This window comes from Oncorhynchus kisutch, linkage group LG5, assembly GCF_002021735.2.
Source record: "Oncorhynchus kisutch isolate 150728-3 linkage group LG5, Okis_V2, whole genome shotgun sequence".
Lineage (NCBI taxonomy): Eukaryota > Metazoa > Chordata > Actinopteri > Salmoniformes > Salmonidae > Oncorhynchus > Oncorhynchus kisutch.
In genome coordinates this window covers 57,385,243-57,401,207 of record NC_034178.2, presented here as the reverse complement: position 1 = coordinate 57,401,207, position 15,965 = coordinate 57,385,243, and the positions used below count along the sequence as shown (strand labels likewise).

The 15,965-nt window shown below is 40.5% G+C and overlaps 1 protein-coding gene across 2 annotated transcripts in view; it reads left to right on the top strand.

Annotated features, from left to right (window-relative positions):
* The window catches only part of csf1a (colony stimulating factor 1a (macrophage)), a 32,937-nt gene extending 18,999 nt beyond the window's left edge, over positions 1 to 13,938 (top strand). For both annotated transcript variants that reach the window (XR_004210087.1, XM_020482255.2), the window contains 5 exons: positions 8,291 to 9,202; positions 9,495 to 9,685; positions 9,846 to 9,892; positions 11,369 to 11,431; positions 12,071 to 13,938. Coding sequence is in view for 1 of the 2 variants with exons in the window: in XM_020482255.2 (XP_020337844.1) it covers positions 8,291 to 9,202; positions 9,495 to 9,685; positions 9,846 to 9,892; positions 11,369 to 11,423 (1,205 nt within the window). In the remaining variant the exon portion in view is untranslated. The remainder of the gene's footprint in view (positions 1 to 8,290; positions 9,203 to 9,494; positions 9,686 to 9,845; positions 9,893 to 11,368; positions 11,432 to 12,070) is intronic.
* The last annotated feature ends 2,027 nt before the right edge of the window (positions 13,939 to 15,965 follow it).

Below are 15,965 nucleotides of genomic sequence, written 5' to 3'. Positions count from 1 at the left end.
GTCCAGACCTGAATCCAATCGAGAATCTGTGGAAAGAACTGAAAACTGCTGTTCACAAATGCTCTCCATCCAACCTCACTGAGCTCGAGCTGTTTTGCAAGGAGGAATGGGAAACATTTTCAGTCTCTCGATGTGCAAAACTGATAGAGACATACCCCAAACGACTTACAGCTGTAATCGCAGCAAAAGGTGGCGCTACAAGGTATTAACTTAAGGGGGCTGAATAATTTTGCACGCCCAATTTTTCTGTTTTTGATTTGTTAAAAAAGTTTGAAATATCCAATAAATGTCGTTCCACTTCATGATTGTGTCCCACTTGTTGTTGATTCTTCACAAAAAAATACAGTTTTATATCTTTATGTTTGAAGCCTGAAATGTGGCAAAAGGTTGCAAAGTTCAAGGGGGCCGAATACTTTCGCAAGGCACTGTAGTTCGGGTAGCCAATGTGCAGGGGCACTGGTCAGTCGGGCTAATTGAGGTAGTATGTACATGAATGTATAATTAATGTGACTATGCATATATGATAAACAGAGAGTAGCAGCAACATAAAAGAAGGGTTGGTTGGGAGGGGGCACAATGCAAATAGTCCATGTTTTTGATTACCTGTTCAGGAGTCTTATGGCTTGGGGGTAAAATCTATTGAGAAGCCTTTTTGTCCTAGACTTGGTACTCCAGTACCACTTGCCATGTGGTAGTAGAGAGAACAGTCTATGACTGGGTAGGCTGGGGTCTTTGACTATTTTTAGGGCCTTCCTCTGAAACCGCCTGGTATAGAGGTCCTGGATGGCAGGCAGTTTAGCCCCAGTGATGTACTGGGCCATACACACTACCCTCTGTAGTGCCTTGCGGTCGGAGGCCAAGCAGTTGCCATACCAGGCAGTGATGCAACCAGTCAGGATGCTCTCAATGTTGCAGCTGTAGAACCTTTTGAGGATCTGAGGACCCATGCAAAATCTTTTCAGTTTCCTGAGGGGGAATAGGCTTTGTTGTGTCATCTTCACAACTGTCTTGGTGTGTTTGCACCATTCTAGTTTGTTGGTGATATAGACACCAAGGAACTTGAAGCTCTCAACCTACACGAGGGGACTGAGCACCCTGATGGGCTCCAGTGTTGAGGATCAGCGTTGCAGATGTGTTGCTACCTACCCTCACCACCTGGGGACGGCCCGTCAGGAAGTCCAGGATCTAGCTTCAGAGGGAGGTTTTTAGTTCCAGGATCCTTAGCTTAATGATGAGCTTTGAGGGTACTATGGTGTTGAACGCTGAGCTGTAGTCAATGAACAGCATTCTCACGTAAGTGTTCCTTTTGTCCAGCTGGGAAAGGGCAGTGTGGAGTGCAATGGAGATTGCATCATCTGTGGATCTGTTTGGGCGGTATGCAAATTGTAGTGTGTCTAGGGTTTCTGGGATAATGGTGTTGATGTGAGGCATTACCAGCCTTTGAAAGCACTTCATGGCTACGGACGTGAGTGCTACGGGTATGTAGTCATTAGGCAGGTTGCCTTTGTGTTCTTAGGCACATGGACTATGATGGTCTGCTTGTAACATGTTGGTATTACAGACTCAATCAGGGACATGTTGAAAATGTCAGTGAAGACACCGGCCAGTTGGTCAGCATATGCCCAGAGCGCACGTCCTGGTAATCCGTCGGGCCCCGCAGCCTTGTAAATGTTGACCTGTTTAAATGTCTTACTCACTTCGGCTACGGAGAGCGTGATCCCACAGTCGTCCGGACCAGCTGAAGCTCTCATGCATGATGCCTCAGTGTTGCTTGCCTCGAAGCGAGCATAGAAGGGATTTAGCTCATCAGCTTGTGTCACTGGGAAGCTCATGGCTGTGGTTCCCTTTGTAGTCTGTAATAGTTTGCAAGCCCTGCCACATAAAATGAGCGTCGGAGTCGGTGTAGTACGATTCAATCTTAACCCTGTATTGACGCTTTGCCTGTTTGATGGTTCGTCAGAGGGCATAGCAGGATTTCTTATGAGCTTCCGGGTTAGAGTCCCGCACCTTGAAAGCGGCAGCTTTTCCCTTTAGCTCAGTGCGAATGTTTCCTGTAATCTATGGCTTCTGGTTGGGGTATGTACGCACAGTCACTATGGGGATGACGTCCTCGATGCACTTATTGATAAAGCCAGTGACTGGTATGGTGTACTCCCGGAACATGTTCCAGTCTGTGATAGCAAAACAGTCCTGTAGTCTAGCAATGTTCAAAGTTTACCCAAAATCCAACACTAACCATCCCATCTCCTCCCTCAAATGTAGAGGCTTTGAGCATGTTGCTCTACCAAGGAGAGGAGGTAACATGGAGATCCTACTACTACAGAGGGAGGTTTACTGGATATCCTATTTAAAAACTTTGACCCCTAGTGGTCTGAATATTGACTTTGATCTCAGGCCCTTCTTATGACCAATTATATATTCTGTGAACAGGGCTTGTAAATGAATGTATTCTTTCTACATCTTATCAGAGTGCACCTACTATGTTCCCATTGTTGATGATGCTTATTATTATTATGGTTTAACCAAACTATTACATGTAACAATATTTTAAATGAAATCAAAAATATTGAAATATATAGGTAAAATTAAATGAAATAATGTATGTTATGCTAATGTTATGCTAATGTTATGCTAATGTTAATGGCATAATATATCCAATATGCTATGGGCTATTGTCTTTTAACAGTTTAGCTCAATTCATTCTGATCAACCTAGCAATTACGACACACCCCTCACTTTTGTCATTGGTTGCACTAATTGTCTACATAACCTGGTTCAAGCATTCATGGCATTACCCTGAAGAAGGCACAGAGTGATGCCGAAACATTGGTGTTTTTTACACGGTAAATTACTGGGAGGTTATACTTTCGGAGTGTGCGACTCTTTGTTTTATAATTTACAGTTTATTCACCGTTAGTCAGTACCTTTACACTAAATAATTGTCTCTGGGTGTGTGCCAGCTCATGCTTTTTATTAGACATATCAGTTTGCAAACAATGTAATAAATAAAATCAAAATTGAGTTAATATAGCCACCTACAAACATTGTCTCTTTTTGTCTTTTTTGAGTTAGGCAGCTCCAAAATGAAGGTGTTTCAGCCTAACTCAGTGCTTTCTGTGGTGGTGGGGCAGCCAGCGGAAAAATACAGATCGTAGGTGTTGGTAATGTTCTCTAGTTGCCCTGTGATTGGCTCAGTGTTCTGTCAATCATGGGGACACTACGTCACCGCAAAATCTACAGGAAGAGCAAAACAATTCAAGTCCCTTGGGTGCTGATCCAAGAAGGCTCAAGGTCATTGGCCACAGATAAAATGTCAAATCACGTTATATCTATCGTAGCTTTGATTGGCCTGATCATGTCAACATCATACTTTCAAAATCTTAGCTAGCAGTCATCATCATGAATCAAGTCGAGAATCTACTGGCAAATCTTTTTCAACTCCTTGTCATATGAAGAGACATTATAGATAAAATGTATCTGTGCTCATTGGCCACTGGACATTACACAACAAGTCGGAAATCGCAAATTGAACAGTGAGTGGTTTGGAAGGAATCAGTGGCTAACTGCAAGCGTTGTAAAGCAATCAATAGCCTGCTATTCAGTGGAGGGGTCCAAGTCTTGGTTTAAGGGTCTCTTTTCCAAGCTTTAAAGGAAAAACATTCACATGCAACTCCATGGGCCAGAAAAGGTTGAGTACATTGGCCATGCTGTCAATCCAGCATGACTTCTGCTGTTTTCAAAACATCTGGTAACTCAGAACTGGGAAATCTCAGAGTTCAGTGAGATCAAGACAACTTGGAAAAAAACAACTGGGAAAATGCGTTTTGAACGGTCAAAGAACTCAAAATTCCAAGTCGGGAACTCGGGCCTCTTTCTAAAGCTCTGACATGAAGATCACTGATGTCATGATTCAACCTTGTTTTTTCTTCTTCTTGGAGTTCCCAGTTGTCTTGAATGCACCATCAATCCAGAGAATGGCAGACTTTGATGACAAAGTTTGATGACAAAATTTGCCCACAAGAAGGACTGCCTCGCCACCTTCCTGTTCATGGTGAGACCAACATTTTCATAGGGAGATATGTATATTGTAGCAAAGAAAGTAATACTAAGTGTATGTTGTCATAACGTGGCCCTCTTTGGGTACAGCCAGCACCACCCCCCCCTCTCTGCACCATCCCCCTCTCTCTCTCACCACCTCTCTCTCTTCCCCCTACACCCAGGCTTTGTTAGGCAGGTCATAAATTCCTAGAGGAGTTCTCTCCTCATGGCCAGAGTAGAGAGGGAGTAAGGTTCACAGGAGAACAAAGGAACCTCTTCCACATCACAGAACTTTAGAACTGAGCAATTTCCATGTTTTGGAGAAGGAGCACACGGTCGGGGAAGAATCCAGCTATGAACTGGTCCGTGTTGTACAATTTTCTGAAACTCATTTGAGACAATACAGCCACATTACCATAACTCTGTTTATACAAGAGTCTCAGTTATGAGGCTTGCATCTAATTGTTGTATAAAATGAATGAGTAAAGATTAAACTATTTGTGAACTTATGTAATGTGATTTTAAACTGTTTAATGAAGGAAACTCCAATTCACTTTCAATTATAACTAAATCATTGGCCCGCCCCATGAGCACAGACATTGATCTGACATCATGGGACAGCCCGTTTCTACTGTTACGAATATAACCCCCACAGGGAGGAATTCTCTTCAGACCAGCTTACCTCGATTAAACTAAGGTTGTAATGCTTGTTGAAACTCCGAGACTATCGATACCAACAGAATAAGAGCACATTTTTGATACTAATTACTAGTCTGCAGCTAGGAATTCTATACCATTGAATGCGAAGGCCGACAACCGCCGAAACATCTATTCTATAACAACATTGCTGAATGTTACTCTGAACTATCCATTCTAACGACGAAAGAGAGAGAGAGAGAGAGGGCGGACAAACTCTCCAACAGAAAGACGAACGATCCCAACAGAGATCACAACGACACACTGAGCATAAATATATATATTGATTGCAATTATTCCCGAATGAGTGAGCGTTCATGTGCAAACGTTTAGCATTTCAATGAATACGATCATCAAGTGTGTTGTGACTAATTTGCATAATTCCCGCCTTTCTCAGTCTACACCCACTTCCCTTTTGTCCACAAATCCGTAATACCGGTTTAGCCCACTAGGGCACATCCCCTATCATTTCCTTGTAACCATATCTACTTTGTTTGTTTGTATGTGCATTTCTGTGATTATTTAGTTAGTTAATAAATAAATGATTGAGACAATTAATGTATGAAGGATTCATAATGAAGACTGTATTTGTGCAGATAACCAACAGTTTACGACGTTTGGAATGAGACTAATGTGAGGTAAAGAATAATTAATTAATTAGAAGACTAATTGATCATATATTAAAATATCTGAAAGTTATATTAGGAAAAGTATAACCTATTTTCCTTGGTGCCAAGACATTCTAGTTAATTACATTTACCTGAGTAGTTAGTCACGTAATAATAATTACAGAGAATTGATTCGATAAACTAACAGTCTTCAGTTTAATGATACCAAAGACACAACAATGTTGTGTAGTAAGCTGTTAGTGGCCCATGTGCCTCACCCTAATAAATTGGTCGCTTTCCCTCTCATAACTCCTGCCTACTGTTCTGAGCTGGTGGTGCACATAGCCTGGAATAGAGAAATGTCATCATCGAATATTGTAAAAGCTTTCATTGTCTGTTTATATGCCCCGTTTATTTATCCTACGGTTCTGGCTTGGTGTTCAGGGAAATTACTGTAAGAACGGCCCATGTTCTGAGCTCTGTCGCTGTACATTTCAAAAGTGCTGAACAAATAGTTTTATTGACTACGTTTGACTTGGCTTGCTCATTAATGTCTTAATAAAAATCCTGGATTGCCTCTTATCAGCTCATCGTTCCCATATGCCATAGTTTGTATGTCAATTGTCAGTAGAAACAGCACTTGTTTAAACAAGTCAGCCATATCAACTATGTTTTTTAAAAAGGCAGTAAATGAGGCTGAATGAACTGTTCGCTGCCAGACAAGGCTCCGCTGATAGTCAGGTGTAGAGGTGGTAAGGATTCACGACATGGTGCTGAAAAGAAAGCTCTGCTGTTGGGACAGCTTTATGTAGGCCCTAACAGTTTATGGACACTGTTTGTCACTGTTATAGTGCAATTATTTACTGTTGTGTAGTGGCATAGTTGGCATGCGTCTTAATACATTTTTAAAGGTTTTCCCCTCAAAGATTTACATGCTGAAATCGCCACTGACAACAACCGAGATACATTTTTTATATTTGGAGTTATTACGTACTTTTTAGGGGGTCGTAGGTTATTATGCGCATCTGCAAGCATAGCAGCAAAGGCTGGACAAATATTATTTATCTCTTTTTTGGTTTAGTATGTTTACAAAATGCTATATACAGCATCCTATGTACATCAGTGGATATTATGAAGGCCATATTTTTTCTAATAACACAATGGCCAGTTTGGGTCGCAGGTGTACACAGTTTCTTTTGTTAAAACAAACATAATAGCGTATGTCAGAACTGCAACTGTGTTGTTTAGGGTGTCTGTAGGTTACCATCCAGTTGACCACAGATTGTCATGCAAATATTCTCAAATCTGCTTAAGAAAAATATGTGCATTTTCCCATCAGTGTTTTGTGTCCATAAAATTAACTTGCTGTGGATAAAAGTCTGTGCTTAAGTAAATATGTAGTGAACATACAAATACCTTCTGCAGTTCAATTCAATTGTAACGAACACAAAATTCAAGTTAAATGGGTTTCCATCTCATTTTCAACTCTAGGCCTACTGATGGTTTTGTCACAAAATATTTTTGTATAGGTACAGTATAGTGAATGTACCCACTCTTGTACTGGCATGTGTGCTCTAGCCAATAGCTCAGAGATACGGTGTTGGTATAACCTACACAATGAGATTATTATGGACAAAACTGTGAGATTATTTTTATCTGTCAAATGGCAGCCAAGCGTCAATTATCATGTAATTATCACCAGAATAAGACCCTCAATATTTATTGAAAGGAGCATCTAGCTCATCAACGTGTACTTTCACCACCCTGTGAAGTTCATCATAACTTATTTAATCTGTGGATTGCATGCTTTCCCATGACGTTGTGACATTTTTCATCCGACATGTACTTTACTTTGAGGATGCAGGAATTCTATTTGGGATGAACGCGTGTATGCTTACAGGAGACTTTTGAAGAGCCTAATCAGATTAAAATATTGTGACTGGCTGTGTTTATGCCACATATAAAAGCCAAAACATTTTAAAAGTTAAATGACACACATTTAGGCTATATTGAAGTGTTAGGTTCTAGGTGTGCGAGCTGCTCCGATTGGAGAGGAGGCAGAGTGTAAACTAAGATTTCAGGGAGCATATGTGGCCACGGCAGGTAGCCTAGTGGTTGGAGTGTTGGCCCAGTAACCAAAAGGCTGCTGGATCGAATCCCCGAGTTGACAAGGTAAAAATCTGTCATTCTGCCATTCTGCCCCTGGGTGCCAAAGACATGGATGTTGATTAAGGCAGCACCCCCCCCCCTCTCTCTGATTCAGAGAGGTTGGGTTAAATGAGGAAGACACATTTCAGTTGAAGGAATTCAGTTGTACAACTGACTAGGTATCCCCCTTTCCCTATTATAGGATGACTTGGGAGAATGATGATCTGCAACAGATCTCATTATCAGAAGTAGAAATACAGCCAGACTGGCCTGCTACTGTGCCTTTCTAGACTGTATAAATACTGGAGAGTAGACTCACAACCAATCCAAATGGAATTAAACATTCAAATCACACAGCTTCTGCGCTGTTATTCAAATTATGATTTCACTGCCGCCTAGAGTAGACTTTGGTACTCATTTGAAAACAATATTGCAATTAATCATTACATTGTGGTGTTGTAGGCTAGTCTAGGTACGATAATTGTATTGTCCCTAAACAAGATACGTATATAGGGGAGCTTTTTGAGCTGCGTGTCTCATGTCTTCACTGTTCATACGCAGTGATGCACCTGGCCTCTCCGCTGCCTATCAGCTATTCCTTTTTGTTCATGTGGATTCATATAGAAAATATATGCAGATTTGAAGGCTTTTATGTATGGTATGATTGCTAGTTAGCCTATTTCAGATCTGGACAAACAATCCACCTACCACTATTGTCGCTATGAATGGTGGATCGAGAGCAGGATAGTTAGATTGGTTGATTACCAAACCCCTTACATCTTCCTCTCATCTGCCCCTAGCTGAACCTGAACCGGAACACCAGTGTACATGTCCAACAGTGGGTCCGGTGGCCCCTGATGTCTCCCTGGTCTCTCACAGTGTATGGAGCAGTCCCCCACAGCCCACCCTCTCCCAACCCACCACAGCTATGCAACCCAGGCCTCCTCACCAACCCTTGGGTACCCACAGCGCTGACCCTGGGGTGTTCCTAGGGAGTCCTGGTACCGTAGGACCCCCCTCCCTTAGGGAGCTGCAGGTGACTGTCCCTGATGGACATTCACTTGGAGAGGGCAGAGAGGGGGAGTTACACTGGGACTCTCGTCCACCTCCACCCACTGGAACTGAGTCAGACTCTGCACTCTATAAAACAGGCTCTAACCCCCCTTCTGCTACAGACCACCCTTTAGTGTCTTCCCCTCCCAGCCTAGTTCTCCTGGAGACTGTTGGCTCCAAGGACAAGGCTTTTTACTACCCCCAGACTGAAAGGGCGATGGAGGCTTCTGCAGACAAACCAGCAGGGAGAGGAGCAGCAGGTTCACCCCACAATCTCTTTGTTGTACCTAGGGTCAAGCTGGTCACACCTGTCCCTTTCTTGTACAAGGTGATGGGCATCACCCTCAGTAGTGATGAGAGCACTGCCTATGTGTTGGCCAAGAGGTCACTGGACGCCAGGAACTATGGAATATTCCAGGATGGAGTTTCAACAGAGACCCTTCAACTACAGGACACTACAAAAACATACCCAAGCACAGAGAGATATTCACATGCCTGGAACCATCCGATTGGGAGCACTACGACTGAAGCATCTCCACATTTGAAGATGACAGAGGAGGAGCCAGACAAACTACACACCACTACAAAGGTCCTGGGCCAAATCAGGAAGACTGAGTCAAAACATACTAGAACATACTATGAGGAAGTCTTGAGCACAGGTAAATACTGTAGCATAGCACCCTGTTTGAACTACTTTATGTGTCCTCCTCCTGATTCAAAATACACACATTCACTTGCATAGAGATTTGGCTGTTTTCTCTGGTATGTACCTGATATTTACCTGATACTTTAAAGAAAGTATTCATAAGTATGTGGTACTACCAAATTCAGCATGTTTTAATGAATTTTAAGGAAACAATAAAGTAATGCATGTTGCTGTGAAATACTATTTCACCATGTAGAATAATCTTAAATACCATGCCATTTAAATACCATGCCATCATCCCTCAGATATCCTGTCAGAGAAGACAGATGTGGATGACACTCCTATTTCAGAAAGGCCCAGTGAAGGCTCAGAGAAGAAATTCCAGAATGGGAAAACTGGTCATTACGATTCCAGCACCTACTACCAGACAGCCTTTTTCATTGGAGCCATGTGCGGTGGATTTCTCCTCATCACAACACTATTCAGTGAGAAGAAGGTAAGAGGGAACACACACTGAACAAACAATTGTAGTGCCCAACTAAGCTGTCAGATACAACTACTTACATCTGCCTCCACATGTGGGGATTAACCCTGCTAACCAATCCCACTCTAATTCCTACATAGAAGTCTAATTGAATATTTTTCTCATTTCTCAGAGACTCCGAGCCCTTCTCCACAGTGCCAACATAATTGAAAACCAGAGGTAAAAAATTATATTTAATATGATCCTTAAATGTCATGGTGGTAAAAACAGAAAACTGAAAAGCTAGTGTAGTCCTTTGAAGGCTTTTTACATTAATCAGGGCGGCACTATTGCTAGGCAACAACCACAACACAAACATTCAGACATGGCGATGGTGCAGACAAAAGTCACAGAAATCGTCAGGCTATGAACTTATGGTTTTGGCTCAAGATGATCATCTGCAATTTATACTCAACTCCAACTCAGTGTCATATTGATTTTTACTCAAACGTTCTCTGGAAATGAAAATCTATAAATAGGCTAACGTTTATTGGCACGTTCAGTCCTAGTGATGTCTTTCCACATGTTCAGATGAATTCATTCATTTAAATAAATGTATTGTTGATTCATTTATTCATATAAAACTGCAGCAACTGTCTGTTCTGTTTTAACTTAAGTAGCCTATATTTACACAATGAGCACATGCTACCTCACCCTCACAATACCTTTGACTAGTCTTCACTAAAACCTAACCCATTGTGTTGTATTACAGACTGAATTCAAAATGGATTAAATAGATTTGTTTTCTCACCCATCTACTCACAATAGCCCATAAAGACAAAGTGAACATGTTGGGAAAATTAAATACAGAAATATCTCATTTACATAAGTAGTCAATACAGTTAGAATCCCCTTACAGCTGTGAGTCTTTCTGGCTAAGTCTCTGAGAGCTTTGCACACCTGGATTGTACAATATTTGCACATTATTCTTGAAAAAATTCTTCAAGTTCTGTCAAGTTGGTTGTTTCAAGTCTTGCCATGGATTTTCAAGCTGATCTAGATCACTCAGGAACAGTCCATATATTCACTGTCTGCTTTTTTTGTTGTTAACCCATCTACCAGTACTGAAGATGCCCGTCTTTATGAGGCATTGGAAAACATCCCTGGTCTTTGTGGTTGAATCTGTGATTAAAATTCCCTGCTCGACGAGGGACCTTACAGTTCATTGTATGTGTGGGGTACAGAGATGAGGTAGTCATTGAAAAATCATGTTAAACGTTATTATTAATCACAGAGTCCATGCAACATATTATGTGACTTGGTAAGCACATTTTTACTCCTGAACTTATTTAGGCATGCCATAATAAAGGGGTTGTAAAGGGGTGGGGGTGGGGGGAATAGAAAACATAGAAACATGAACATAGAATGCCCACCCAAATCACACCCTGACCAAACCAAAAATAGAGATATAAAAAGCTCTCTACGGTCAGGGTGTGACAGGGGTTTCATACTTATAGACTCAAGACATTTTAGCTTTTTATTTTTTATTAATTTGTAAAAGACATCATTTCACTTTGACATTATGGGGTATTTTGTGTAGACCAGTGACACAAAATCTCAATTTAATCCATTTAAATTCAGGCTGTAACACAACAAAATTTGGAAAAAGTAAAGGGGTGTGAATAATATCTGAAGGGACTGTAACATGTTCCACAGGGCATGCCGCAACATTAAGGACATTGAGCTGCAGTATTATAAAGCCAAGGATTGAGAGATCTGGTAAGAGCCACTAACATTCCTTTCCACGTCTTCAGCAAGTATGAATGCTAAATTATTTATTGAGTCATTAGAAAACATCCTTCATTCCTATCCAAGCACTTCAGATGGCCAGGGTTTGTTTTCGCTTTGAGCATTTCTCAAATGGTATGTTCTTTACAATGTCCCACATGTGGAATTGGCTGGGACTAATGCACCCCTATTGAGATATGAGGGAAACAGTTCTCTCCCTCTCTCTCTCTCTCGCTCTCTCTCTCTCTCTCTCTCTCTCTCTCTCTCAGTATATCATTCACGAATGACTAAGTTAGTCTCTCTCTCTCTCTCTCACTCAATATATCATTCACACAATGACTAAGAAGATAGTCTGTCTCCCTCTCTCTCTCTCAGTATATCATTCACAAATTACTAAGAATTAGTCTCTCTCTCTCTCTCTCTCAGTATATCATTCACACAATGACTAAGAAGTTAGTCTCTCTCTCTCTCTCTCTCTCTCTCTCTCTCTCTCTCTCTCTCTCTCTCTCTCTCTCTCTCTCTCTCTCTCTCTCTCTCTCTCTCTCTCTCTCTCTCTCTCTCTCTCTCTCTCTCTCTCTCTCTCTCTCTCTCTCTCTCTCTCTCTCTCTCTCTCTCTCTCTCTCTCTCTAGGATTGATTTCAACTGCCAGTAAGAGACCAATAACCACCTAATTTGTCGAATAAGTGGAAGACATGGACATTTGGCTGTTTTACTCGTGTCACTTTTGTATATAAATATCTAAGAATATCTAAAGTAATCTATTTTTATACAAATTAAGTTTATTATTGCTTGAAATATTGCTGGATTTTTTTTACAGAGAATCCTATGGTTTCAAAGTTATACAATATTGGCCTGCTTCTATTCTTTTTTTGTTTAAAAGGTTTGAGTGAATTTGTCGCTCATAGACTATTTGGACGGTGTCATGTACATCAGAAATAGAGTGGACCAATCAATCCTCCAAGGACTCTTCGTCACGGCAGGGGTTAGCGACTTCACCTAACTCGGATGCTTTTTTCAATGTCCTGCCATCAAACATCTCCAAGCGTGACTGATAGATCCTCACAGTGAAATGCACAGTTCAAGAGGGGAAGAACCTGATTTTTTATTACATCAGCATCTGTGTTTGGATGTGTCTCCTAAGTCAACATCAAACTTAAGAAAGTCTGTGTGACTGAAGTACTCCTATGACATTGTTGAATGGAGTTGGGTTCTTGAGCCAAAGTAAAACCAGGTGCCATTACCTCAAGCTGACAGAGAGATGTATCTTTGGGGATAAATAAATTAAATAGAAAAAAACCACAACGTTTTTAGTGAACTCCATAAATGCAATGATGCATCATACTGGATTAATTTGCATTTTAACATTACTCTGTTTTGTCCCTTTCAAATTATGACAATGACTTAAACCTGGTTCTCATGCCATGTTGTGCTGATACCAATGAGAATGTATGACAATCTCCAGCAGTTTGTAAACCTATTAGAGCGCTCCATTCCCATACAGTGAATCATATCCATATACAAAGGATTGTGTTATAGTCATGTGGCGTGACGGTTTTTGTAAATCACAAAAGTTGAACATGTTGTTGGTCCTTTGTCCCTTTCAATTGCTTAATTGGGAAGTAAGAGAATGCAATTGAAGTGCTGCTAATTGATGACTGTGCCTAGAACCTTCAACAAGCACTACACAATTAAATAGAAACTGCAATTCCATTTTCAGTTTGTTACCTAAATTATGAAATGTTTCAATATGACTTGTGCCCTGTAATAAGTGTAAATGAACATCTTGACAGTGCTAACCCATATGAGTCACCCTTGGATTATGCTGTATTTCAGATCAATTGTGTTGATTCAATGCAATGTATTAGATCATGTTAAGCCCCAGGATCATGTATGTATTACTTTAATACTGTATACAATAATAATAATAATACAAATAATAATGAAGATTGACATGGAACTGTTAAATATTTAGACTCTTATGCACAATTGCAGTAAATAGAAGTTGAGGTGTTGTCTGTTCATATTGGTCTTTGCTTAGGCCACGATTCAATCCAAAAAGGTGTTAGAGTCATGTTATAGTGCGTTTGACGTGAAGGTCATATCCGATTGAGCAGACATCTGCAGCGTTTACCGTCAATGCAATCTCAGCAAAAGTGGGGACATTAAAAGCTGCATTGTCTTTAGATTTAGGAACTTAATTTGATCACCCTGTTGTAATTTAAAACGTGTGGTGTTTTGATGTTTAAAAAGGTTTCTGAAGTTTGTAATTTCCACTTTGAAATGTCAGACTTTATTTTCCCTTAACAATGTATCAACCCCTACAAAAATGTCCATACATATTAATCCACATTATAATTTACATGTCCTGTTGCTGTAGCAAACTAGCTCATATTAAGACCCTATATCTGTACATGCGTGAACGGCTTGAAGCCTTAGTGTCTAAATGCAGAAAGAACAATATATTAAAGGAATCCTCAATAAAATTGGACTGGAATGAATCCCTTGTTTTGCCTGTTATTGTGATGATTCTGTTCAGTTCGTTATTGCTTTGATGTCTTGTATCGTATGAAAATGTCACCAAGGTATAAGATGACTTCAGTAAAAAAAAAAAAAAAAGGAAATACATCTAGTACCCTTTTTGGAGCAGACGTTGGCTGAAATAGATGTGTATTTAGGTATTTGTATTTGAAAATCATCTTTTCATTGTATTTGAGTATTTTCAAATAAACAAGCCAATACAACGACTTCTTCAAAAAGTATTTCATCCAACACATACTTGAAACCAAATATTCTACCAGATTCATGACAGAAAGATCATTGTGATTCAGACACCTCTTTTACATAATAATCAATGGTTTAACTATAACAGTATTTGACTTCACATCACATTAAATTGACCATGATATTGCCCTGGGGTATGTTTCACTGGTGTTATTTGGCAATGAGGATGCCAGTTTGTGTCAGTTTGAGGTGTTTGGTGCAGAGTGACAGCAGATAATTAAGATGGCGTCTCACTGCCCTTGTAGCTGATGTACAGAAGAGCCAAATAATCTCTCCAAATCTGACAGGGTAGGACCTACTGTACACAGCAGTTCTTCTCTCCGCGATCAGCCCCTAAAACGCTACAACACTCCTAAAACACCCCTGACTAATCCCTTACCAACCCAACCACCAAACTCAGAGGAACTTGACTTAAAGGGGCAGTGACGTCAAAATGTTTTACTGATATTTCCACTCTATGTGCTTGAAATAACACTCTGAAATAATAAAAATTATGAGCACTTTTTATATGCACTTTTTTTGTGAGCGCTGTCTGAAAGAAATGCTTGGAATTACAGCCTGTTCAGGTAGGATGGAGTTTTTGGCCCAGATCATGACATCCTGAACTGATCATAATTTATTTGCAAAATTTGATGGGTAGGCGGGGTAGACTCTTGAGTCTAGACGATCCTATCCGCCAACCAGGGCTGTGGATGTAAATATGTATCAATACGCCCACTCAAGTTTCAAGGTAAGACCCAGGTGCAGACAATGTTGAAGTAACAAAAGTTGATTAAATCGAACACAGGCAGTCAAAGGTACAAGATGGCAGGCAGGTTCAGAGTCAGGTTAAGCAGAGGTCGGTAATCCAGAGTAGCGGGGCAAAGGTACAGGACGGCAGACAGGCTCAGGGCGGGCAGAGCTCAGTAATCCAGAGTAATCCAGAGTAGTGGGGCAAAGGTACGGGACAATAAGCAGACTCAGGGTCAGGGCAGGCAGAAAGGTCAAAACCGGGAAAACAGGCACTATCGACAGGACAGGAGCAAGGGGAAACCCGCTGGTAGGTATGGCCGAACAAAATGAACTGGCAACAGACAAACAGAGAACACAGGTATAAATACACAGGGGATAATGAGGAAGATGTGCAACAACTAGAGGGGGTGGAGACAATCACAAAGACAGGTGAAACAGATTGACTATTTCATTGGCAAAAGGAGGCTCAGGTAAATAAATTATTACAAATATGTTTGAAGTTATTTTCATAAAATAAACACACAGTGATTTATTAGACATACTGTACAGCGATGACATAAAATTAAAAAGACAGCATGGGGGCTTTAAAGTAAAAGTGAACCCAAAATCCAGAGACTCCCAAATGATTCAATACATTGAAACTAGTTCTGTGGAGTTTGCCCTCTGCCCTCCTCTTTCTTTCTCTTCTCCTTTCCTCTTCCACTTCCCTCTTCTCTCTCTCAATTCAAGGGCTTTATTGGCATGGGAAACATATGTTAACATTGTCAAAGCAAGTGAACTAGATAAACAAAAGTGAAATAAATAATAATAATTAACAGTACCCACAACATTTCCAAAAGAATTAAGACATTACAAATGTCATATTATGTGCAAATAATTACAAAAGGGAAAAGACATAAACATAAATATGTTTTGTATTTACTATGTTGTTTGATTGCCCTTTTCTTGTGGCAACAGGTCACAAATATTGCTGCTGTGATTGCCAACTGTGGTATTTCATCAAAAGATATGA